We start from the raw sequence: 25900 nt of genomic DNA on the forward strand, positions 1-25900 counted from the left end.
TAGTACTTTGACATGATTGTTTCTATTCATTACTAAGGACAATCATCCCGGCGCCGCAAGTTTCACCATATCCTTTCTCCCGTAGCCACCGCTGATATGTATGTACCGCCATCTTTCCAATATTAACTATTTGTGTAAACATTAACAGTCAACAAGTAAACAACCCCAACTTTCCCTTCCCCTCCCTAGTCCTGACCAAATGTTGTAGAAATTGTTTTTTCGCAATTTCAACCTAACCAAAAGTCGATCCAGCATTAGGGGGCGTCTGCTGTCAGTGGTGTGAGGGATGGGTGGAGAAACCCTAAGGTAAGTAAGCAAGGGGAAAATAAAGGAGAGGGAGACTACCTGTCACGCACCCGGCCACAATTGGACAAACCAGTGCTGTCAAGGATTATTATATGCTTGAACAGAGGAACGCCCCCTGTTCACGATCATTATCTGTGATCCAATAAAAATTGCAAACCACGTTCATATCAATTTATCTGCTGTGGCAAGGGTTATGTGTGGTCATTCTTGGGGCCCGCAATACTGTCCTCTCCAATGTTAGATATCTTATCCTCCACAAGACGTTCAGTGGCTCTGCATAACATTGCCGCCATGTCTGCTTGTTCTCTTTCGGGTTGGGCCTGTAGAATTGTAGCACAAACACCCCTGCTCTTTTCAATCTCTCCTGCCACAGTGGTCCAGTGCCCCCAACCCATCCCCTCAGCGGACTTACCCTCATCTGCGTCATGTTGCTCCAGCCATTGCGATGCTTCAAGGGCATTGGCAAAGAAGAGAGATCATCCCTCGATTTGCAAACACTGTTTAGCAGGGTAAATTAAGGCATATTGGACCCCCCAGTCATGCATCCGCCTTTTTACCGCTGTGAAGGAGGTCCTTTGCCTCTGTACCTGCGCTCTGAAATTGGAAAATATTGATACCTTCATATTTTCTATCAGAAAGGGTCCCTTTGTGCATGCCTTCTATAGAATAAAGTTGGAATTCCTGTAGTGTAGCAGCCTAGCCACCAAAGGATGTAGAGGACCTCCCAGTCTGGAGGGTAGGACGGGGTGCGATGGAACCCTGTGCACCTGTTTGAGGGCATAACATTTGGAAAGGCCTTCTGTTGCGACCACCTCCTGTATTCAGTCTTCGAGGAAAAAAATCATGGAGGTGCCCTCAATGTTCTCAGGAAGACCATCAGCCCGAATATTGTTCCTTTTGGCACATCCCTTCTGGTCTTCTTCTCTGTCCTCCTGCACCTGTATCTGCTCAGACACAGCAGTGAGGCTTTTTGGCAACCTGCCCGTCATTACTGACTCCATTTTTCAAACCCTCTCTGACATTTTGCAGTGTCATCATGTAAAGAGTCCCATGTCTACTGCCAGGGTGTTTCTATTAGTTTACAGAAGGTCTCTGGTGGCCCCAATTGCCTTCAGGATGGCACTTAATTTGGTTCATGAAGCATGTGACTCGGCAGAGCTTTCTGACAGCAGCCAATCTTACTGCTCTTTGCCTCCCCTGTAGCTTGATCCTTATGCAAACAGCTCCTGCTGGCTTTCCTGGTTCTCAGGTCTGTCTGGGTTGTCCGTTTATTGAGGTGGGCCTGGTCCCCAGGCAGTGCCCCTACTGAGCCCTTTAACCTTTCTCAGCTCTGGGGAGAGGGAGAATCTGGGCTTCATGCCACTGTGACAGTATGTACAGATGGTCGATGTTTATGTGGCCCCTGCAGTGCCATCCAGTCGCTGCTCTGGTCAGCAGGGTGTGCGTGCAAGTCTGTTTTTCTGCTTTGCAGGCTCTTCTTTGAGATAAATGGGCTCCCTGGGTTTCTGATTAACTGGTAGGAAGAATGTGATGATTTGTAATGAGGATTGTAGAGAGAGTAGTGATAGGCTGTGATAATGGCTGTGATGACCAATGTGATGGTCTGTTAGGGTGGATGTAATGATCTCCGATGACTGATGGGATGATCTGAGGATGAATGCAATGAGTTGTGACGACAAGTGGGATGAATTGACATGAACTGATGAACTGAAATGAGCTGCAGTGAGGGGTTAGATGAGCAGTAATGGTGGCTTTAATGAGCGGTAAAGACAAATAGGGTAAGCTGCGATGAAGAATGTTATGAGCTGTATAGAAGGGTGTGATAAGCTGTGTGAAGGTTGTAATGAGCTTTGATGACAAGACGTGATGACCTGTGGTGACCGATTGCATACATTATGATGTTGATGTGATAAGCTGTTTGAGAAGCTGATGATCTGTGATGGTAATTGGGAGGTGCTGGGATGATGGATAATATGTGCTACAATGGTAGCTTTGATGGGCCCGAAGGATGAACTGTTATGAACTGAGATGAAGGATGTGAAGAGCTGTGTGAAGGTTGTCATGAGCATTGATGACAAACGTGATGAGCTGGCATGAGCTATGATGATGCATCTGATGAGTGTGAATTATCTCATGAAGTGATAGACTGTGTGAAGTGCTGTGATGGCAGTGGAGAGGAATATGATGTGTCATTAGAAATGCAAAAGCCATTTGAAGATGGCCACACAGGTGTGGTGATGCACCAACGGCTATCTTGGAATTACTTTTTTCATAAAGAAAAAGAAAAATAATTTAAAAGCGACTATATGAGAATGGGTGCAGATGCAACATGATGCAACCATGGCCATTTTTGCATTTTAATTTACCATTTCTAAACGGCTGATGGTCTTTTTAGAACAGTAAATTAAAAATGTTGAAAAAGTATGCATGTTAAACATTCTCAAAAGGGGAAGGGGACTCTTGGGGACCCGTTCCCATTTGCAAATGGTTACCACTACCTTTCAGTAGTCGGTAAAAATATAATATTTTGAGACCGTAATTTGGTCGTAACACATTAACACATACCACTGTGAATCAGTATTTGGAAGGGAAACCCTAAAGACGCCCCTTCCAAATAACAAATCGCAAACCCAAATTGTTTTTCGGTAACAAGTGACTGAGTCACAATTTGACTTTTGTACATTTAAAAATTCTTTTTTGCAGTCGCAAGCGGCCTGATTTTACAAATCGGGCAGTTTGCGACTTTCAAAAAAGCTTTGTACATATAGCCCAGAGTAGCTTCACATGCTTTTGGCATTTAATTTTTCTTATTTTTTTTAACATTTCCTATTTCGTTTTTCAGACGCGGCAAATAGTAATCACGTGCAACCTTGTTGGTGCACTTGCTTCAAACGCATTTGGTAAGCGGGCTTTGTGGGTTGTCCCGAGTTTATTTACGCTCATTCTCCTCGTCACTCTCGAGTAGTAATTATATTATTTGTCATTTTTTAGATCTCGTTTGTATTTAATTTCGTTTTTACGCCGTTAATAATGCGTTTTTTGACATTACCTTTTGGTCATTTCTGTCGGGTTGGCTGTCAGTGTTGGAGTCTTTTGTAACTTCTATGGTGCACAACAATTCGGGATGGTAATGGTTCACTTTAGTATACTGCTGTTGGTGTACATGTCATTTGGATATCTTTTTTTTTGGTTAGTGTCTGGTCTTTTCTTTATTGTCAACTTCAGTTAATCTTTTCTCTTTCTTTACAATTTTGGATGAGACTGTAAGAGCTTGTTGTTCCTGCCCCCATATGACCCATAATGTCTCAATAGTTGACACTTTGTGATTGTCATGTTTATAATTGGAATATTGTCACTTTTTAGATCCCCTGATGAAGGGCTTATTTGGAAGGCCCGAAATGCATTGGGAAATGTGAAAAACCCTGATATTTTCGCTGATCAAAAGCTGTTTTCATTTGCCATCCTTTCATCACTTTTATCTGCAATCTTCAGAAATAAAAGCAGAAAGAATTCACTCGTCGGTTGGACGTTTTGTTTCACAGATTTCAATTTGATTCATGGACAATTTGTTGATTACGGTTGTTTACAATAAGTATAACTACAAACTGTTTTTGATTTATTTTTTTCTAAAAAAAGTAGCATACACTTCACAGTGTATAGATTTGTAGTGCACTGGGTATTCCCAGATAAATTACTGGGTTGTTTTCTTCACGTTTGGCATTTAATAGGCATTTCAGTGCCTGTTATCTCCCACTGAGCACGCTGGATGCCTTAGCAAAGAAAAAAGCTGTCAGTTAAGCTCGACCTTTATCTAAAGGTGGCACTGGTTGCTCAAACCATGGTATTTTACCAGGTATTCAGTAACAAACTTCCATGGCGACCTTCACAGCACCTTCACCCTCTAGTAGCACGCTAAGCGAGCTGGATATGCCTAGGTGCATTTTGGCACACTGCTAAATGTGTCACATTAAGTTTACCGAGATAGCTGCACTGGCTGATGTGTTTTGGTTCTGGGTGGATCCTTTCAGGATTGTTTTCATAATCGTGGTCCCATCTGATATCTTTTAGTTGGAACACTGGGAGAGAAAGCAGCAGGATTTCCTACCTGAGGGATAAATGCATCAAACCTGGTTGAACTTGTTTGTTTAAAGATCTTCCACCTATGGCCTCGCATGACGTTTTCTACATTTTAGCAATACAGAAGGAGAAGTGACAGAGCTGTCCAAATTTTCTATCAGAGCACATCTCACAAACAAAATGTCCCTAATCCCAGGGTGTTGTGTTTAATGGGCATATAAGGTGCATGAGAGAAATTAATTGAATATATCTGGGCTAGAATTGATACCCATATGCTAAGGTTTCCCTTAGGAGGGGCTCAATCAATCAGGATTTATAAAGTGCAGCTAATCACCCAATAGGGTATCCAGGCTCTTGAACGGAATTTGCAGAATCTGACCTGTGCCATTAAACATGTACCTTGTGTTTTTTGTAATTTCTTTTATGAGATTATTAATGGCCTGTTTTGCTATCAAAAGGCAGTGCTGAGGAAGTTTCTTACAACGGTATAGACAACAACAGGGGAAGCTGGTGGAAGAAAAATGAGATGTTTTGGTGATCTGAAACTGACTTTTTGTGCAATAATTTACTAAATAAAAATTGCGATTGTTTTATGATGATTGCAGTTGGTATATATTTGGACTGATAACCGTTCGACAGGAACTTTGCATAACAGATTTTTTTAAGTTATTATAAACAGTTTTTGGATGTCAGAGCTTTTACGACTTTAAGATTCAGAAATAAACTTGTATTAATTAATTGACTGACTGATTATTTGTAGTGAAATTTGCAACTTGTAATGGTTTGCCTTCTGTACTGCAGAGAGAACAATCGACGAGATCATTTCTGACAATCCATGTGTTTTTTCTTGCCTTTCAGAAACACGTGAAGATCGCACGAAGCGCCTCTTCCGGCATTACACAGTGGGCTCCTATGACAACTTTACCTCTCACAGGTAAATGTGCTTAGTGTGTGCTACCTCCTCTGGGAGGAAAGAACGCACTGCCTGTTCCTCGGGGAGCCTATGGACGATGGTGATGGGAGAAGAGTGTGAGGTGTAGCAGTGGATGGCTGGTTATGAGAGGTGGTTGTGCAGGCACTGGATGAGTGGCAAAGATAGTACAAGCTTGCAGTTAGTGGCAAAGGTGGTACGTATCCTTAGTAAGTTTGAAGGGTTGAAAAGCAGCAAACCAGGGGCACAGGAGGACTATTCAAAGACCTATTTCATACTAAGGGTACTCCTCAGCCCTCTACTAGTTGGCGGGCTTGTCAGTATCTCACTTTCAGTATCATCGATATGAGACCAGCAACCACACAGGATGTCTGGGTCAATCATGCAAAGCACAATGAAGCAGAGGATATCTGCATGTGAAAATCTGGGGGTATATAAGGGATTAATACTATTCATATAAAATTTAAAATTTGACACAGGCAGCAATGATGAAACATACATAGTATAACAGACAATAAAACAATATATACATTGAAATAATCAATTTAAACACAGCCATGAAACAGGTAACTAACAATATCAAAGACAAAATAATTATTCAAGTGGTGTAAACTACGTGTGGCTGGACTTTGTAGGTGTTCGTTATTTTCTCAACCTTGTCGGAATTTTAAATTTTATATGAATTAAATGAAATATTTGTAACTGATTTTTGTAGTACACTGAGCCTATGTAGATACTAGCTTGTAATGTATAGGACTTGATTTCCGCATGGTCCCTAGTTGCTTAGGAATGTTACTCCAGTTAGAATTATTTCCCTGTCCTAGGAACTTCTAGTATTTCCAGAGGGTCTTTTATTTTCTCATTGGGTATATAAGGGATTACCAGGGAATCTGACGTGAAATAACTGGTTTCCCCAATAATTCCTCATTTCTAAGGGGTCCCTCAGGGTCCTACTTTTATTGACTTGGATTTTTCCCACCCCTGGAGATACCAATACCCACGATAACTGTATCTCCCAGGGTGTGGAAAATCAAGTCAATTTCCTAGGCCCCTCGTAACAAGTACTTTGATGGTGATGCAAGTCTACTCCAGTCATTAGGCCGCATTCCCTCTAATTGCTTCAGTTCCAGTGGTCTGTCTGTTCTATCATTGGCCCTCTCCACATTTACATGACTGCGGGGATACTGGATAAAACCCTTCCAGGCATAATTATACTGCATGGTGTAAGAGAAGAGTCTATGGTAAGAGAAACAGCTTTGTTCTATGTCCCCTGTGATCAGATGATTCTAACATAGGGGCCAGCGGCTACAACTATAAACAAGTGTTTTCCTGAAAAGATGGCTCCAACCTCTGCATTAAGCAAGAAAGCTGATTACCATGTTGGATAGTTTCAGAACTATTATGTTAATGAAGAAGAATATACCAGATATATATTAAACATATTGGAGAATCCTTATGTGATGCTTTTGTTTGCCACAAAGTGATAAAGGTGTGAGGTTAAATGCAATGGTGATAAAGGCCTTTCGGTAGTGATGGGTGTGATACAGGGCCAGAGTTAATTGTGCAAGTATTACTGGTCTTGTGTTAATGGCGAATGTGGAACAGGACAGGAGCTGGTTGTGAGCATGATAGACAGCTAGAACTTGTGGTGTGTGTGCTAGAGAGGAGGAGCTAGTGGTGGCTGTGATACCAGGAGGCCCCTGGTGGTGAGGTGATGTGGGGCTGCTGGTAGTGGTATATTTGATGTAGCTCCAAAGCTAGTGGTGAATGCCATTACAACTAGGGTCATTGGTGATGGTGATGAAATGCTTCTGCCAGTTGTGAGTGTGCTACAAAGGATGGAGGTGGTGGTGAGGTGACTCAGTGATGTAGGACGATGTAAGTGTGTTCTTGCACTGAGGTTATTGTTGAGTGTGATACACGTCTGAGGTGAGAAGTGATGGTGGTATGGTACTGCAGCTAATCGAGATGTTGATGGAGAGTCAGAGGAGGTTAGTGATGGAGATATCGTACGGCAGGCAGCTTATGTTGACCTGCTTCAGCATCCACGGCTCCTTGTGATCTAGGCGCTGTGCAGTACTTCCGTTATATGTCCCTGGTACTTCATGCCGTGCAGTACAGTCTCTATCATAACTTCTGGTGCACGTGCTGCACTGTACTCCCACTTTCCTAACTCTTGGGTTTGGAGTTGCTGCACAGTACAGGTGCGACGATCGCAACCACACAGAACCGGTTCTGGGCAGTACAACTACACTTAGAACGAGCACGTTAGAAGCAGGAGTTACTCTTGTGTAAGTGTCCTTAGTCCCTCCTCCTAAAGAATGAATACCGAGGCCATTGGAGTCAGGCACAAAACAATTAGTAAAGGTTTGTCACTTTTGTTGTCCAGCAGGGTTCAGGCTCCCCGCCTCCAACGTAAGAAGCTGGGTTTGGGGAAACCCTAGCTCAGGAGTTGATACAAGCCCACGGTCTGGGACTTAATAAAATAGTGTAGTTACAGAGAAGAACAGCAAATAACCGTTGTTTCCCTCTTAAAAACTAATAATTACAAGAATGAAGGCTGGAGGAACGCTCATCTTCCAATATTAAGCTTTGATCCTACGAGAAAACCGCACGTATTTCTAGGATACCCTACAAAGTACTTACAAAAAATCCATTATCCTTTCTACAGAGGAGCAAGTTGAAACGTCCAACAAAGCCTACTCAGGACCAACAAAATAGGGCACGTAGGGCCCAGTACCCCCAAAGGCAATCCTCAGCTTAGATAAACAGAGGTTACATGCTGCCTGTTCAAACAAGACCATACCAAGAGTTGAAAACTCTGAAAATGATGAGCTGGAAATCCAGTAAACACAGTAAAAGAAGTGCTAATAAGTAGCCGCATACAGAAACACATGCTTAAAGCGTCTGATTCATTCAGGGAAGGTTCATATGTAAAATGCAGGGATGCAGCCTCTCACTTAAGCTCTGACTGAGGGCAGTTCGTGAGGCCAATGCTGCAGACAACCTACTGGGTACAGAAATCAGGAGGCACTTGGTGGTCTGCAGAACCTCACAGATGTTGGCTGCAGTCCTTTGGATTTTGTTCTGTTGTGTTACATGATAGAACCAAGCCAGAAAAGGTTAATAATGGCAGAATAACACACTTCAATCAAAAAGGGACAAAGGTTCCTAAAAAAGCTCCCAATGTGCTCCTTATTAGCCCACTTACTCGTTTTCGCAGGCACTTACTGCTGTTGCGCCCATTGTAGCACTAAACATGGGTATAAAGTATCCCTAGGGCATGACCTTCAGGATAGTACCACTCCTTCTCTTTCCGGAATCTTCTGCGTATATTTTTTTGCTCTGGTATACTATGGTGGCCTTCTTCACATTAGTCTGCAAAGGCCTAATCACGATACCCTCAAGGATTTATGGGTGTACTTTTAGTTTACATTTTCAACAAGTAGTAACCTGAAGTAGCAAATCCGACCTCTGCCAAAAACTAGGAGATCTGTGTTGCCAATTTACTGATCTCCAGATAATGAGCCTTGACATCTCTCTGGTCCAACCTGCTGAAGGACTGTCTCATTCCCCTGCGGCCCCGGACACTGCCATATGACAGCCTCTTTGGGATAGCACAAGAAAGTTCGTCCCTGTCTCTTCACAGGACCTATACACTAATACTGTTATTATAAACTACCAGCTCACAGAATCACTAAAGTGGCTTTAAGGTGACTTCATTGTTGAATTCTACTGTATTGTGACTGGATTTCTGTAGCTCTTCATATCCCTGATAAAGTGCTGAGCTGCATTACCATGTTACAGTGTGGGGGAGGGCCTGGTTTGGGGAATGTTGATGTGCAGTGTGGTCAATGTGGGAAGTGTTTGGTATTGTGCTTGAGTGACCAGAGTGGAGCCCTGATCATGCCTTACTACGCCTATGCATGTAATGAGGGAAAGAGGAAAGAGAGAGACAGAACACGGGCACTTTACATTAATTTGATTACTTAAAGTGATTGAGCAGGCCGCCATAGCATGCACTCAGGAGCTACAGCTCGTACCATACATTGGGAATAGGGAGTGATAGTGGTTGTTGAATATAATCCTCCCAGAGCAGCAAGTGAGTGACCCGCAAGCATGCACTGCATACAGCTAGCTTTGGTATATGATTAAACCTGTCTACGAGTATCGAGGAGTTACTCGAAGGAATTCACTAGCGAAACACAGGCATCGTATAACAAGCAAGAAAAGTGCGACACAGAAAAGTGCACTGGGTAGAGGCAAGCAGACGTAAGGCCTTGTCGGATATCCTCCCAGGAGCCAGAGGGGAGCGATCAATGGGCATGCAGTGGGGACTAGCAGACCTTGAAGCCTTTAGAGTCCACCCAGAAGTCAGAATAGCAGCTCCTGGCATGCAGTGGGGACCTGCAGCCCATGAAGCCTTTAGAGTCCACCCAGAAGTCAGAATAGCAGCTCGTTGGATACAGTTGGGACCAGCAGCCCTTGAAGCCTTTAGAGTCCACCCAGAAGTCAGAATAGCAGCTCGTGGCATGCAGTGGGGACCAGCAGCCCTTGAAGCCTTTAGAGTCCACCCAGAAGTCAGAATCGCAGCCCGTGGCATACAGTGGGGGCCTGCAGCCCTTGAAGCCTATAGAGTCCACCCAGAAGTCAGAATAGCAGCTCGTGGCATGCAGTTGGGACCAGCAGCCCATGAAGCCTTTAGAGTCCACCCAGAAGTCAGAATAGCAGCTCGGTGCATACAGTGGGGACCTGCAGCCCTTGAAGTCTTTAGAGTCCACCCAGAAGTCAGAATAGCAGCTTGTTGCATACAGTGGGGACCTGCAGCCCATGAAGCCTTTAGAGTCCACCCAGAAGTCAGAATAGCAGCTCGTGGCATGCAGAGGGGACCTGCAGCCCATGAAGCCTTTAGAGTCCACCCAGAAGTCAGAATAGCAGCTCCTGGCATGCAGAGGGGACCTGCAGCCCATGAAGCCTTTAGAGTCCACCCAGAAGTCAGAATTGCAGCTCATGGCATGCAGTGGGGACCGGCAGCCCATGAAGCCTTTCGAGTCCACCCAGAAGTCAGAATCGCAGCCCGTGGCATGCAGTGGGGACCTGCAGCCCTTGAAGCCTTTAGAGTCCACCCAGAAGTCAGAATAGCAGCTCGTGGCATGCAGAGGGGACCTGCAGCCCATGAAGCCTTTAGAGTCCGTCCAGAAGTCAGAATAGCAGCTCGTGGCATGCAGTGGGGACCAGCAGCCCATGAAGCCTATAGAGTCCACCCAGAAGTCAGAATAGCAGCTCGTGGCATACAGTGGGGACCTGCAGCCCTTGAAGTCTTTAGAGTCCACCCAGAAGTCAGAATAGCAGCTCGTGGCATGCAGTGGGGACCTGCAGCCCTTGAAGCCTTTAGAGTCCACCCAGAAGTCAGAATAGCAGCTCGTGGCATGCAGTGGGGACCTGCAGCCCTTGAAGCCTTTCGAGTCCACCCAGAAGTCAGAATCGCAGCAAACAGGCATGCAGTGGGGACCTGCAGCCCATGAAGCCTTTAGAGTCCACCCAGAAGTCAGAATAGCAGCTCCTGGCATGCAGAGGGGACCTGCAGCCCATGAAGCCTTTAGAGTCCACCCAGAAGTCAGAATTGCAGCTCATGGCATGCAGTGGGGACCGGCAGCCCATGAAGCCTTTCGAGTCCACCCAGAAGTCAGAATCGCAACAAACAGGCATGCAGTGGGGACCTGCAGCCCTTGAAGCCTTTAGAGTCCACCCAGAAGTCAGAATAGCAGCTCGTTGCATACAGTGGGGACCTGCAGCCCATGAAGCCTTTAGAGTCCACCCAGAAGTCAGAATAGCAGCTCGTGGCATGCAGTGGGGACCTGCAGCCCATGAAGCCTTTAGAGTCCACCCAGAAGTCAGAATCGCAGCTCGTGGCATGCAGTGGGGACCTGCAGCCCATGAAGCCATTAGAGACCCCCAGAAGTCAGAATAGCAGCTCGTGGCATGCAGTTGGGACCAGCAGCCCTTGAAGCCTTTAGAGTCCACCCAGAAGTCAGAATCGCAGCTCGTGGCATGCAGTGGGGACCTGCAGCCCATGAAGCCTTTAGAGTCCACCCAGAAGTCAGAATAGCAGCTCCTGGCATGCAGAGGGGACCTGCAGCCCATGAAGCCTTTAGAGTCCACCCAGAAGTCAGAATAGCAGCTCGTTGCATACAGTGGGGACCTGCAGCCCATGAAGCCTTTAGAGTCCACCCAGAAGTCAGAATAGCAGCTCGTGGCATGCAGTGGGGACCTGCAGCCCTTGAAGCCTTTAGAGTCCACCCAGAAGTCAGAATAGCAGCTCGTGGCATGCAGTGGGGACCTGCAGCCCTTGAAGCCTTTAGAGTTCACCCAGAAGTCAGAATAGCAGCTCGTGGCATGCAGAGGGGACTAGCAGCCCTTGAAGCCTTTCGAGTCCACCCAGAAGTCAGAATAGCAGCTCGTTGCATACAGTGGGGACCAGCAGCCCTTGAAGTCTTTAGAGTCCACCCAGAAGTCAGAATCGCAGCCCGTGGCATACAGTTGGGACCAGCAGCCCTTGAAGCCTTTAGAGTCCACCCAGAAGTCAGAATCGCAGCCCGTGGCATGCAGTGGGGACCAGCAGCCCTTTAATCCTTTAGAGTCCACCCAGAAGTCAGAATAGCAGCCCGTGGCATGCAGTGGGGACCTGCAGCCCTTGAAGCCTTTAGAGTCCACCCAGAAGTCAGAATCGCAGCTCGTGGCATGCAGTGGGGACCTGCAGCCCATGAAGCCTATAGAGTCCACCCAGAAGTCAGAATAGCAGCTCGTTGCATACAGTGGGGACCTGCAGCCCATGAAGCCTATAGAGTCCACCCAGAAGTCAGAATAGCAGCTCGTGGCATGCAGTTGGGACCAGCAGCCCATGAAGCCTTTAGAGTCCACCCAGAAGTCAGAATAGCAGCTCGTGGCATACAGTGGGGGCCTGCAGCCCTTGAAGTCTTTAGAGTCCACCCAGAAGTCAGAATTGCAGCTCATGGCATGCAGTGGGGGCCTGCAGCCCTTGAAGCCTTTAGAGTCCACCCAGAAGTGAGTTAAGCGGGCCCGTGGCATGCAGTGGATATGGGCAGCCCCCTCAAGTGACCTAAGGAGCCCATTTAGGAGTAGCAAAGAGCAGCTTACACGCATACAACAATGGCGGAAGTTCTTGGAGTGCATCTGAAAGTGATAAAGATATCATCCACAGGCATGCATTGGCTATAGAAAGTCAGGGTCCAGGGTGATAGTCGGGCATGCATACCCATGTAGATGAGATAAGAGAAGCAGATTTTGAATCCCTGATCAGGGTGGATGTGGCTTGATCCTCAGATCTTGCAAAGGACATTTGCCTCTTTGACATGGAGCGGTAGAAGTGCCAGTCTGGTCCAGGGCTTTGCGTGCTAGCATCCAACTAGGAGAGAAATAGAAGCGGCCCACAAACGTGTAATGGCAACAGGCAGCCAGGATAAATGATCCGCAGGGCCCGCCCACGGTGGGCAGGGGAGCAGGGCATAGGCGTGCTCTGGATAAAGGCAGCCCAGTTAGATGCAAAAGGCCTACTTAAGAGCAACAGCGGAGCGCTGGAGCGGGCCATCAAGTCAAGCGCCCAAAAGTGACAGAGGAGAAAACCACAGGCATGCTGTGGATGCATGCAGTCAGCCAGCAAAGGCCCTCCAAGGCCCCGACAGGGAAGACGTCACGGGAAGATGTACTTAATTTATCCGCTCTTTAGTTGAACTTGTTACCCAGTCTGCGTGCCCTGGGAAGACGAGTCAAGAAGGCTATGAGAAATAAGGGGCGGGGAAACGCGCTAAAGATAGCTCAGCCGGCGCGAGAGAGACGGGGGCAGAAGGGTACAGAAACCAAAGAAGGGATGGAACACGCGCTCCGCAGAGACGGGATGCGATTGGACGGCGTGCGGCGTGCCAAGAAGGAGGAATCCGCTCTTCTCCGCACACAAGGCAGCATTATAGTGTATAGAGCTCTAATGCAGTATAACAAAAACACCCCTGCAAGCGCGTCACTACTGTGCCGCTGGGGTGCGCATAAGGCTCGAGCAGTTGTCAGAAGCACTTTCCGAAGCTGTACTACCTACCGCTCGGTGCCCCAACCAAGCATGGCTGGCTGTAGTTTGGGGCGAGGCATGGGTCACGTGCACTATGTGAAATGGGTAGAATAGATTACTCCTGGAATCAGTATAAAACATGCAGGTTATAGATTTGAATCCCAACGTTCATACTTCTGTAATCGATACATTGAGTGCCAGCGTGTTGGCTAGTAGTACCACTTATTGTTATAGTGCTATGAAGCAGTGACGCGTGATAACAAGAGCTATTTGAGAAACAAAGTATTGTTGTTGCCGCCATTCTGTTTATCATCATCATCATAAGTCTTTATTCGATTTAAAAGAAAAATCATTCTGTTTATATTAGAGGATACCCAGGGGCAGCAAATGATAGCCCTTGATGCAGACTAGAGCCCTACACTCTGAATTTTCCCGTGCTGAACTTGAAAATCATGGGCAGCGTGTATGCAAGAGGCATCAGAGGAAAGTAATCTCAACCAGTGGGCAGCTGCTCACAGGTGTCTACCTGCTGGAAAGATCACTGTCATATTTAAACTGTAATAGTTCTGTCTCTTTCCTTCACTGGGTTTTGTAGGCTGCCAGTTGTGAGTTTTATTGTAGTAGAATGTGCATGACAATGTATCCGCCGCCCTCCGCAGCAAGAACGTACACATAGGTTGATAGCCCCCACTCTGCCTGTGCGCACTGGTGCATAACATATGCGGGCCCGGTCCTAGGATTCTTGCTCAGGGAGAGCCATGAACAAGGATGGCTGGGCCCCTAGGAAGAATGGGCAGTGGTGCAAAGTTGTGTAGGGATCTGATATTTTAGGTACTGCCATTCTCCACTTTTGACATTTTACCACCATAACCACCAACCAAGGAAATACTACTAAGCTTTCCCTGCTGCTCTTCTGGTTTTGTTGAAGAGGTGGGATACAGCATGCAGAGGGACTGCAGCCTGCTCCTGGCCGTGAGCAGCCGCAGAAACATTCCTGCTGCCACACATCTCTTTGCAGCTTTTCGTGTTTTTTCCCCTCTGAATTGTCAGCTCTGCAGTTTGCAAAGCCTTAAGTTTAAAAATGTGGTGCAGTAAGCCCTCTGACAGCTTTGCACAACCCTACCTAATAAAATAATGCAGGCTTCGCCATTATTCATCCTCCCCTTCTATACACATATTTATTAAAAAGCACGATGAAAACTGAGTTATGGTTTTCACAAACATGTAAAACCAACTCGCCTGGGTCCTTCTCCCATCTGTTTTGAGACCAAACAAGTTTTTTCTGAGATATTACTTTCGTGGCCATTCTGGCCCCTAGCAGTTTTCCCTTCAGTGGTAATACTCCTAGCATTCACATCTCCCCCTTAATGGAAAAAGTAACAACATGCTAGACCTGCGAGTATTGAGTTGTCTGGTTGTTTTGTAGCGTGTATTTGGTTTGTAATGAGTAAATGGTAATTAATGTGTACCAAGTCATAAAAAAAGTCTTTATTTGGGAAAACAATACTGCAGTGCCCTATCCTAAACAAATATGCTCACACGAGACACCACTACACTGTGCACAACAGAGCGCTGCTTAGCCACTCATGTAATAAAAGAAGATTTCAACTGGTTCAATGGGCGTGCACTATGAACCTTAAAACACCTATCTTTAAAGCACTGAAATACATCAGGTAAGGTGCTTATAAAAAAATCATAGTTCTATGATGCAAAATGGATGAAATTGGAGCCTTCGGACTCAACTGTGAGAGTGAGTGAGAGTGTTCAGGATATCTGTGCTGTTCATTTGTGCATGTAGCAGCTACCACTGACATCCATCACAGTTGTCCCCAGACCTGAAAGTGGCTATGTACAGGGGTGAATCAGGACCAAACATTGGCCCTGGCACCCAAAAACAAGCGGCCCACCTTTGCGGATAGCAACCTTTCATGAAACGTTAGTATCAGGAAGCTAATATGTGTAGGCATTTGTGATCAATTAAACTTTTTAGATGTTGTAGGACCATTGGCATTATACAATGCTGGAAACAATCATTCACACATCTTCTAAGGAATATGATGTACCTGAATCTGTTGCTCTTTGATCCTTTACGCACTTACTCACCCTCTGATCTCTGAATCCTCTCTCTGCAATCAGGTCCTTAAACTCCTGGTCGTTCTTATTGATCCTTGCTTGGCTATGACCAACATGACCCCAGAAGCTCATGCTCAGGGTCCTGAGGTTTATGCTTATTCCAAGTTTCCCAGAACCCTTCTCACTCCAAGGTCTTTATGGCTCCTGCTTGTCCCAATGGCTCTTGCTCACCATGGCGTGCTAAGGATCCTGTCAAGTGTCAATTAATTGTGGCCCTGGCCAACTCAAGTGCCCAGAGGTTCTTTCTCAGTAACTTTAATCATTGGAGCTCCGGTCCACCTTGGCCCCTGGGCTACATGTCATCCTCAAGTTGCTGAATCTTGTATGGTCCGGTACGGCCTACCGCCCCCTCCTCCCCTTTACTGTGACAGAAACCAATGCAACATTTGTTTGGAATAGGGGGTCGTAGACCCCCGATCGTGTTTATTAACAAACAGACATATTTGAAAACAAATATACAATTCGCAGAAATGACAAGACAGGATTTGGTACATTTGACTCATTCCTAGCTTTAACAAAACTCTAATACACAATGTTCCTATCCTAGTCTATGCATATTGATGATCACATTTCTGCGTATTCCTTTAGGCCTACGGCAAGGTCAGACGTTGGCCCCTCCCCCTTTAAACCAATTGCCCAGCGCCCCCTAACCAGAGTGCGCATGCGCAGGGGGCCCAGCTGACCCGGAAGTACTTCCCACCAGGTAACCCCCATACGTTGAAGACTTACTCCATAAAGGGGCCATGCAGACAGCGCAGCTTACTTACGCCCGCGTGCGGGGTGGCCAACCAGCCAATGGAAAGCGTAACCCCACTTTGTCCCCGCACAGTTCCAACCAACCGGTTGTAACTGCCCCTGGAGTCTGGTGAGAGCCACATGTCCCTCCCCTCTGGGCGCCCCACTTAATAAGGCGCCCCCAAAGATTTGTAAATGTAATCTGTCCAACCGATGACCTTACCGCCTGACTCGAAATACCGCCTAAACACGACAAAAAGGCATTTATATTTATACATTCAACCGTTCATCATAATTGACACCCTGTGGAAAAAACACACTAACAATACTTTACTTCAAAAACAAACATCTATCTCAGGGATGGTGGGTGGGGGAAAAAAGGTTAGACAACCCTCCCGAGGGAGGGGGCACACGCGACGGGTGTGTTTCTGAGGGGAGCGGTGTGCAAAGAGACTGCACTTCACGCTCCCCGCGGCTTTAAAGGGGTGACTGACCCGGAAGTTATTTTAGTCCTTAGTGTTTCATTTCTGAAGTTCCATCGCTCAAAGTTGTGCACAGCACCGTCCCCATTCCATAAACCGATGGAATTTCATTAGAATGAAACTTCCAATCTAAATCTGGTATGTCACTGTACAGTTTTTAAACCAAGAAGGCTGGCACTAGGCCCCGTAGCTTTTCTATCCCATCGTTGAGGCCTGCTGCGAGGGACTAAAGCCAACGTCCCCTGCCTAAGACTTGTTAAACGTGCGGCTCCCCGAGGAATCAACAGTGACGGCTCCTCCACTAAGGCGGAGGAGCATCGCCCCACTCCTCTCGGAGCAGTCTAAAGAAAAAAAGATTTGATAATAAAAGAAGTTATTCTCATTTTATTTTTAATATCTGCCAGGTTAGGGTGGGGCTTGGCTCCCGTGACATCGGGGAGGAGCAGTGTTTGCTACACTCTAAAGTAACGCATGATGGTTTGGCCTGCCGTCGTGGCCCAGCTAAACAGTCTTGCATACTTTGCATGTTCTCAACCCAGACTGCTTTACAGCTTGGGTGGAGAACATGCCCAGGGTCCCATTCCCCAACCATGGTGAGCAGACCAATTACAATGCTGCATTTTTCCCTCCTCCTCACCCCCCCCCCCCCATAACCCCCCACCCACGATTCCCGTACCATACCGGCTGCCACTGGGAATCAAAGACACCTCCTGAAGCCTGGGATGGGAGTAGATGCACCTTGCTGTGCCTCCTCTTCCGGCCTTATGCTATTCTGTTAACGATAATGGGGCAACCCAGTAACCCTCAGAACCTGGGTAAGATAGTGTGTACAGAAAACAATGGTTCTGTCGGAAAATGAACAGACAAACTTAATAGGTATTGAATACACTTTAGATTCTCAAGGACACACACAGACCAAAAGAAACAGGACAGAATCCAGGTCACTTGATAGAATGATATTAATTAATGTATCAAAAACACCAAAAATATTTACAGGGTAATCCAACCAAAAAACACAGAATGTAGTGAAACAATTAGTGAAACGGTGATACTTAGCACAAAACACATCACATATAACGAATATGTACAATGAACAATACATAAAAATAATCAACAAACAAGGTCCTATTTACAATACATAAGCCACTTAAGGGTTCAAAGTTTCCTCGTTATCTAAGTGGATTTGCATGTGACGCATAGGACATGTAACGTCGACGTTTCGACCCTGGGATAATTGTGCCAATTATTACGCATCAGATTGGGTCTTCATCAGGACAGACGGGGTTGGGGACCTGGGGAACCAATTTAAATTGTAGGAAACGGATTCCTGTTGTCGCAAATGCAGATGGCCAACATCAAATGTTGAAATACTAGTTTAATCCTTTGGGACGGAGATATGATTTGGAAGGAGGAGTGGTGCTGTCTCTACAATCGCCACAAATTGAAGTCCGTGAATGGACATCTGATTCCGTCTACGGCTCAGCTGCAACTGATGAACCCCGTCTGTCCTGATGAAGACCCAATCTGATGCGTAATAATTGGCACAATTATCCCAGGGTCGAAACGTCGACGTTACATGTCCTATGCGTCACATGCAAATCCACTTAGATAACGAGGAAACTTTGAACCCTTAAGTGGCTTATGTATTGTAAATAGGACCTTGTTTGTTGATTATTTTTATGTATTGTTCATTGTACATATTCGTTATATGTGATGTGTTTTGTGCTAAGTATCACCGTTTCACTAATTGTTTCACTACATTCTGTGTTTTTTGGTTGGATTACCCTGTAAATATTTTTGGTGTTTTTGATACATTAATTAATATCATTCTATCAAGTGACCTGGATTCTGTCCTGTTTCTTTTGGTCTGTGTGTGTCCTTGAGAATCTAAAGTGTATTCAATACCTATTAAGTTTGTCTGTTCATTTTCCGACAGAACCATTGTTTTCTGTACACACTTATGCCATTCTGACCATGACCATGGACCGGCCTGACTCTTTGGCTTGCAGAGAGTAGCACTCAAGCTGTAGCAGCCTTTCAGGTTGTGCAGCAGCAGCTATGTGGACCTGCTTATCCACTTCTGAATGGGTTTGGGTGGGCAAGGATCTTTCTTGGGGTGGGCCTGACCCACCCTCTAGAACCGGGCCTGATACATAATACAATCCATGTTGCATCGACTCTCATTTCCCAGGCAGCCATCGCTTTCACTGTACGCAGACTAGAACCTTCTTTAAGCTGCCAGCACATATGGACGCACGCCTCTTCTCTCAACTTTGCACCCCCTGTCAAAGACATGCACCTCCTTTCACTGTTACAGTGCATACAGACACTCCCTCTACTCGCATTATCGCACTCCTTGTACACAGGTGTTCTCCTCCTTTCACCCTCCCACTGCATGCACATCCTTTCACTCTCCCGGTGCATAGGGACGCATGCCTCTACTAACAGCCTCGGATTCCCTGAACAGGCGTACTTCTCCTTTTACTTCCTAGCATATACGGACTCACACTTCTTACAGCTTCACTCATCTCTTCTCAGTGTCCCTGATCACAACTGTGTCACCTTAAGAGATTTCGGGGTCCCAGTCACCCAGTTTCTGGTAATTCAAACTGCATTATGCTAAACAAATTTTCTGGAATGGGGTAAAAAAAACAGTTTAAATGCGCCTTGCCTGTAGGGTGACGAGGATTACTGTTTAAATTGCCAACATGTTAAAATCAATAAAAAGTGTTCAGCATAGTGTGCCCCCTAACTTGTATTTTACTGTTTCTGTCATTGCATCCAGATATGATACAAGTAACATCATACCTACAACAAGTCAGGGCTATTGGCTTTGCCAATGGTTGTGTGTTACATAAGATAAATAAGCAGTACAAAAGGGGGTGGTGATGGACGGAGCATCAGAACCAATCAAACACTCACACCCAGTCAACAGATCTGGGTTTGATCCATCACCGTTCTTTAGCCCACTCTGCCACCCCAGTTCAGACATGGCCATATGCAAATCAGTCTGACCCTGTGCCTCATGGGAACAGTCCAGCCCGAACTGCCAAGCCATGCCTTCCCTGGACCGGAAACAAGCTTCCTAGGACCGGTTTCTGGCATTTTCTGGAATGGGGTAAAAAAAGCCAGTTTAAATGTGCCTTGCCTGTATACGGGTGACAAGGATTACTGTTTAAATTGCCAACATGTTAAAATCAATAAAAAGTGTTCAGCATAGTGTGCCCCCCAACTTGTATTTTACTGTTTCTGTCATTGCATCCAGATATGATAAAAGTAACATCATACCTACAACAAGTCAGGGCTATTGGCTTTGCCAATGGTTGTTTGTTACATAAGATAAATAAGCAGCAACTATGGCTAGTATATAATATTGAAAAAGCTTCCACTTACAGCTCTTGTGACACTACGACAATGGTGCTAATCCTGAATTTCAAAGAGAGAAGGGGAATCCTGAGAGAAAATGACTCTCTTTAAAGGATTGCCCTTCCCCTACAACGCTCATCTGGCATGACGTCATGCCATAACTTCATTAGTGAGAAGTGAGCACGCGCACATCGATGTTACTGCTGTCACTACAGTCCGGGAAAAATAACGGACCGCGTGTGCCAGGGACCAAAACAGAGCCCATAGTGACCCGTTTCGAGACCACCTTTAAAAAACTGCAGGTGCTCAGCGCCGGTGAGACCCGGCCCACTTAAAGCCCTGTACAGATGTAACCACTTTAAACCGCCTGGTCGCACTCACGTGCACAGGCTTGCATCTCCTCACCCTCTCCCAGGGCTTATGGTCTCACACCTCTTCACTCTGTACACCTGTTCTCACTGCACTTACCGTACAGTACACAGGCGTGCATCTACTTTCACTCTCCCAGTACACACGAAAGGATGCCTTTCCTCACCGCTTCGTCGCACACCTTTACACAGACTTGCACCTCATTTCACTCTCGCTGTGCACACGGATTTACACCTCTTCTCGCCGCCTCTCCCTCACTGCACTGTAGACAGATTTGCACCTCCTTTCACTCTCCCTGCGCATAGGGACTCCCACCGCTTCTCACCGCCTCGCGGGCACTGTACAGACTCGCATATCCTCTCACTCTTCCTGTGCACGCGCACTCGCCCCCCTTCTCACAGTTTCGCTCCCCGGGGGCACGGGGACCAATCCTCTACTGCGTAAGGCTCGCGCGCCTTCCTCCCCATTCCCCTATCCTCCGGCGCCCTGTGGGGATTGGGGAAGAATGTTTCGTCTCATTGCAATGCAGATGGAGTCTAAGCCTTCATCCTCCCTGTCTGGCAGCGCGGGCTGCGGGAGCGCCCAGGAATACAAATGGTCTTTCCTCCGGGGAGGGCTGCTTGGCTTTCTCCGCTCCCTGCCCATTCTTACCTTCCGAGCGCGTGACCCAGGTGGGCATCCCCAGTGCAGCGCTGACGCGCCGCCGCCTGGGCTCGCACTCACTCACTGTCAACGCTCTCTCCAGGTAAATTACATTCCAGCCCAGCACGTCAGGCAGCCGCGAGCCGCTGCCAGCAGGCGTCGGGAGAATTCCTTATAATGCACAGTGTGCCCTCTTTTACTAAACAAAGATTGAGTTCTAAATCCTCAGAAGCAAAAAATCATCCCAGGCAAACGGAGAGCAAACTAGTTTACAAATCCCTGCAGTGAGAGGAAAAGAGCTGTCTAGCACGGCGCAATCGAATCCCAGCAAAGAGATTTGGAAGAAGAAGGAAGGCAAGGCAATCGCGGCTGAGATTCATCACATGGCTGACAGACAGCGGCTGCAGCTGGCCGGCACTTCTCTGCCTCATCTAGCGCCCTGAGGAAGAGCGGGGCAGAGAAGGTGTACTTACCACAGACACAACCAACTACCCGCAGTGAAACTACAACCTCACATAAGGCCATTCCTGACTGTCACTCACCTCCCCTTTCCCAATAGCGCCCATACTACAATGTATTCTACAGTATGGACGAAGCTGATGCGCCACACACCTCATCACGCCTCCACCAATATCAGAGGGGAGTCCCCAATAGCCCTAGCTTGGTCTCAAAGGAAGCCACGCTGAAGAGCACACAGTGCGATCCTTGCACTGCCTAAGGAGCCCATAACCAGGCCATTTTGCACTATGACAGCAATATCGAGACTCGTGCTTTAATTACCAAGGTCCCTCTTATATTTTGATGGGGCCAGCAACAACAGTATCTGCCCCATCGCAAGTACAAGGTCAATAGTAAATCCACAGACCTGGTAAGTTATACTAAGGGATTCTAGCTGCAGAAAGCAGCCAAATATCGGGGTGAAAATCAGTGGAAGGATAAGGAAATACCAGGGTAATTCCACCCATAAATACAACTATTCCCTGTAATTTCTCATTTGACAGAGAAACCGCAGGGTTCGCTTTGTGTAATCCCCACTATCTCCGACCCTGGAGTTACCAGTAGCCCCGGTTTCAGCAACTCTGGGGGTTGGGGAGAGTCAGACTCACTAGTGTACAATCCAGGACACTCAGAGTTGAGGTCCCTGGTGTTGACTGAAGCTTTATCTGAAACACAAGCCCTTGACCTGGAGATTCGGTTCACTTGAAGGTGATCTTCTGCTCATACCTGTTTTGGCCACCTGAGGACCTCCAACCGAACATTTCACAGTTTTAGATGGCTCTCCCGTACCCAGGGCACCAGTGTCTTCGTCCAACCCTGCACCCAGGGCACCAGTGTCTTCGTCCAGCGGAACAGTTCACAGTTTTAGATGGCTCTCCATACCCAGAGCACCAGTGTCTTCGTCCAACCCTGCACCCAGGGCACCAGTGTCTTCGTCCAGCGGAACATTTCACAGTTTTAGCTTGCTGCCCTGCACCCAGGGCACCAGTGTCTTCACCCAGCTGACCATTTCACAGTTTTAGCTTGCTGCCCTGCACCCAGGGCACCAGTGTCTTCACCCAGCTGACCATTTCACAGTTTTAGCTTGCTGCCCTGCACCCAGGGCACCAGTGTCTTCACCCAGCTGAACATTTCACAGTTTTAGCTTGCTGCCCTGCACCCAGGGCACCAGTGTCTTCGTCCAGCGGAACAGTTCACAGTTTTAGATGGCTCTCCATAGCCAGAGCACCAGTGTCTTCGTCCAGCTGAACATTTCACAGTTTTAGCTTGCTGCCCTGCACCCAGGGCACCAGTGTCTTCACCCAGCTGAACATTTCACAGTTTTAGCTTGCTGCCCTACACCCAGGGCACCAGTGTCTTCACCCAGCTGAACATTTCACAGTTTTAGCTTGCTGCCCTGCACCCAGGGCACCAGTGTCTTCACCCAGCTGAACATTTCACAGTTTTAGCTTGCTGCCCGTACCTAGAGCACCAGTGTCTTCGTCCAGCGGAACATTTCACAGTTTTAGCTTGCTGCCCTGCACCCAGGGCACCAGTGTCTTCACCCAGCTGAACATTTCACAGTTTTAGCTTGCTGCCCTGCACCCAGGGCACCAGTGTCTTCGTCCAGCGGAACAGTTCACAGTTTTAGATGGCTCTCCATAGCCAGAGCACCAGTGTCTTCGTCCAACCCTGCACCCAGGGCACCAGTGTCTTCACCCAGCTGAACATTTCACAGTTTTAGCTTGCTGCCCTGCACCCAGGGCACCAGTGTCTTCACCCAGCTGAACATTTCACAGTTTTAGCTTGCTGCCCTGCACCCAGGGCACCAGTGTCTTCGTCCAGCGGAACAGTTCACAGTTTTAGATGGCTCTCCATAGCCAGAGCACCAGTGTCTTCGTCCAACCCTGCACCCAGGGCACCAGTGTCTTCACCCAGCTGAACATTTCACAGTTTTAGCTTGCTGCCCTGCACCCAGGGCACCAGTGTCTTCACCCAGCTGAACATTTCACAGTTTTAGCTTGCAGTCCTGCACCCAGGGCACCAGTGTCTTCACCCAGCTGACCATTTCACAGTTTTAGCTTGCAGTCCTGCACCCAGGGCACCAGTGTCTTCACCCAGCTGAACATTTCACAGTTTTAGCTTGCTGCCCGTACCTAGAGCACCAGTGTCTTCGTCCAGCGGAACATTTCACAGTTTTAGCTTGCTGCCCTGCACCCAGGGCACCAGTGTCTTCACCCAGCTGAACATTTCACAGTTTTAGCTTGCTGCCCTGCACCCAGGGCACCAGTGTCTTCGTCCAGCGGAACAGTTCACAGTTTTAGATGGCTCTCCATACCCAGAGCACCAGTGTCTTCGTCCAACCCTGCACCCAGGGCACCAGTGTCTTCACCCAGCTGAACATTTCACAGTTTTAGCTTGCTGCCCTGCACCCAGGGCACCAGTGTCTTCACCCAGCTGAACATTTCACAGTTTTAGCTTGCTGCCCGTACCTAGAGCACCAGTGTCTTCGTCCAGCGGAACATTTCACAGTTTTAGCTTGCTGCCCTGCACCCAGGGCACCAGTGTCTTCACCCAGCTGAACATTTCACAGTTTTAGCTTGCTGCCCTGCACCCAGGGCACCAGTGTCTTCACCCAGCTGAACATTTCACAGTTTTAGCTTGCTGCCCGTACCTAGAGCACCAGTGTCTTCGTCCAGCGGAACATTTCACAGTTTTAGCTTGCTGCCCTGCACCCAGGGCACCAGTGTCTTCACCCAGCTGAACATTTCACAGTTTTAGCTTGCTGCCCTGCACCCAGGGCACCAGTGTCTTCACCCAGCTGAACATTTCACAGTTTTAGCTTGCTGCCCGTACCTAGAGCACCAGTGTCTTCACCCGGCTGAACATTTCACAGTTTTAGCTTGCTGCCTCACAACCAGGGCACCAGTGTCTTCGTCCAGCTGAACAGTTCACAATTTTAGCTTGCTGCCCGCACCCAGGGCACCAGTGTCTTCACCCAGCTGAGCATTTCACAGTTTTAGCTTGCTGCCCTGCACCCAGGGCAACAGTGTCTTCGTCCAGCGTAACATTTCACAGTTTTAGCTTGCTGCCCCGTACCCAGGGCGCCAATGTTTTCGTCCAGCTGAACATTTCAAAGTTTTAGCTTGCTGCCCGCACCCAGGGCACCAGTGTCTTCACCCAGCTGAACATTTCACAGTTTTAGCTTGCTGCCCTGCACCCAGGGCACCAGTGTCTTCGTCCAGCTGAACATTTCACAATTTTAGCTTGCTGCCCGTACCTAGAGCACCAGTGTCTTCGTCCAGCTGAACATTTCACAGTTTTAGCTTGCTGCCCTGCAATCAGGGCACCAGTATTTTCGTCCAGCCGAACATTGGGCCCTACGGGGGGGGCAGCACAGACCACAGGCTAGCTTGTTGGTGTGAAAAAGGCCGCTTTATTGGAAACAGGTGCACCTTACATAAAAACATCCCTTGGCCTGTGCCATACAAAACTAATCCTCACTAAATATAGCCTTCCTATCTGACCCCCCACCCCCTCCCCTAAAATTGTTTCCCCCCCTGCAACAATCATAACACAACTTACAATTCCTAACTTTCCTACCCTACCTAACTAGGTAACTTCTTATGTCCTACCCCACCGTAACCATAACTCAGTATATGTCCCCCATGACCTAGGAAAACGCCACCCGAAAGTCGGAACTGCCGGCTTTCGACCCCCCCGTTAGGCCTCCTGACGTCTCCGGTACCTGCACACACCCATTGCCCTGTCCAATGCCTCCTTCATCTGAATAATATATAGCTCCATGCCATACCGAGACAAATGCACCCCGTCTTCTCTAAAGAAGTACACTGCCGCATAGCGCAATTCCGGGTGTTCCATCCTTCCTATCCCCTCCCTGTCACAAAAAACTCGCATGTCCATATTAATCTTCCGGCGCGCCCTATCTACGGCCGCCGGGCGCGCAGCCCCCCTCCAGACTCTCCGCGGAATGAATTCTGACCAAATTACGTAGCAACCTGACCACTGTGCCCGAATCTCCAGCAGATCCCTTTTCATCTGCTTCAACAACGCCAGGCCCTTGCACTGCACCAAATCATTCTCCCCTAAATGCACTACCAAAACATCAGGACACACTCCCCCCTTGACAAACCTGTTCAATACCGGAAAAAGTTCATGCCATCTCATACCCCCTTGCCCCTGACACTGACATCGAAACAACCTAGGATCCAACTCTAAATTCAGGTTCATGCTCTTGTCCCATTCATATCGCTCCGCTCACTTGATGAAAGAGTGGCCCAG

The 25900-nt window shown here is 47.5% G+C and overlaps 1 protein-coding gene across 2 annotated transcripts in view; it reads left to right on the top strand.

Moving 5' to 3' along the window:
* The window catches only part of SHANK3 (SH3 and multiple ankyrin repeat domains 3), a 2151740-nt gene that overhangs the window by 1668613 nt on the left and 457227 nt on the right, over nucleotides 1-25900 (top strand). For both annotated transcript variants that reach the window (XM_085653773.1, XM_085653774.1), the window contains one exon: nucleotides 5242-5317. In XM_085653773.1, the coding sequence (XP_085509899.1) occupies nucleotides 5242-5317 (76 nt within the window). The remainder of the gene's footprint in view (nucleotides 1-5241; nucleotides 5318-25900) is intronic.

This window comes from Triturus cristatus, chromosome 4_1 (genome assembly GCF_964204655.1).
Source record: "Triturus cristatus chromosome 4_1, aTriCri1.1, whole genome shotgun sequence".
NCBI lineage: Eukaryota > Metazoa > Chordata > Amphibia > Caudata > Salamandridae > Triturus > Triturus cristatus.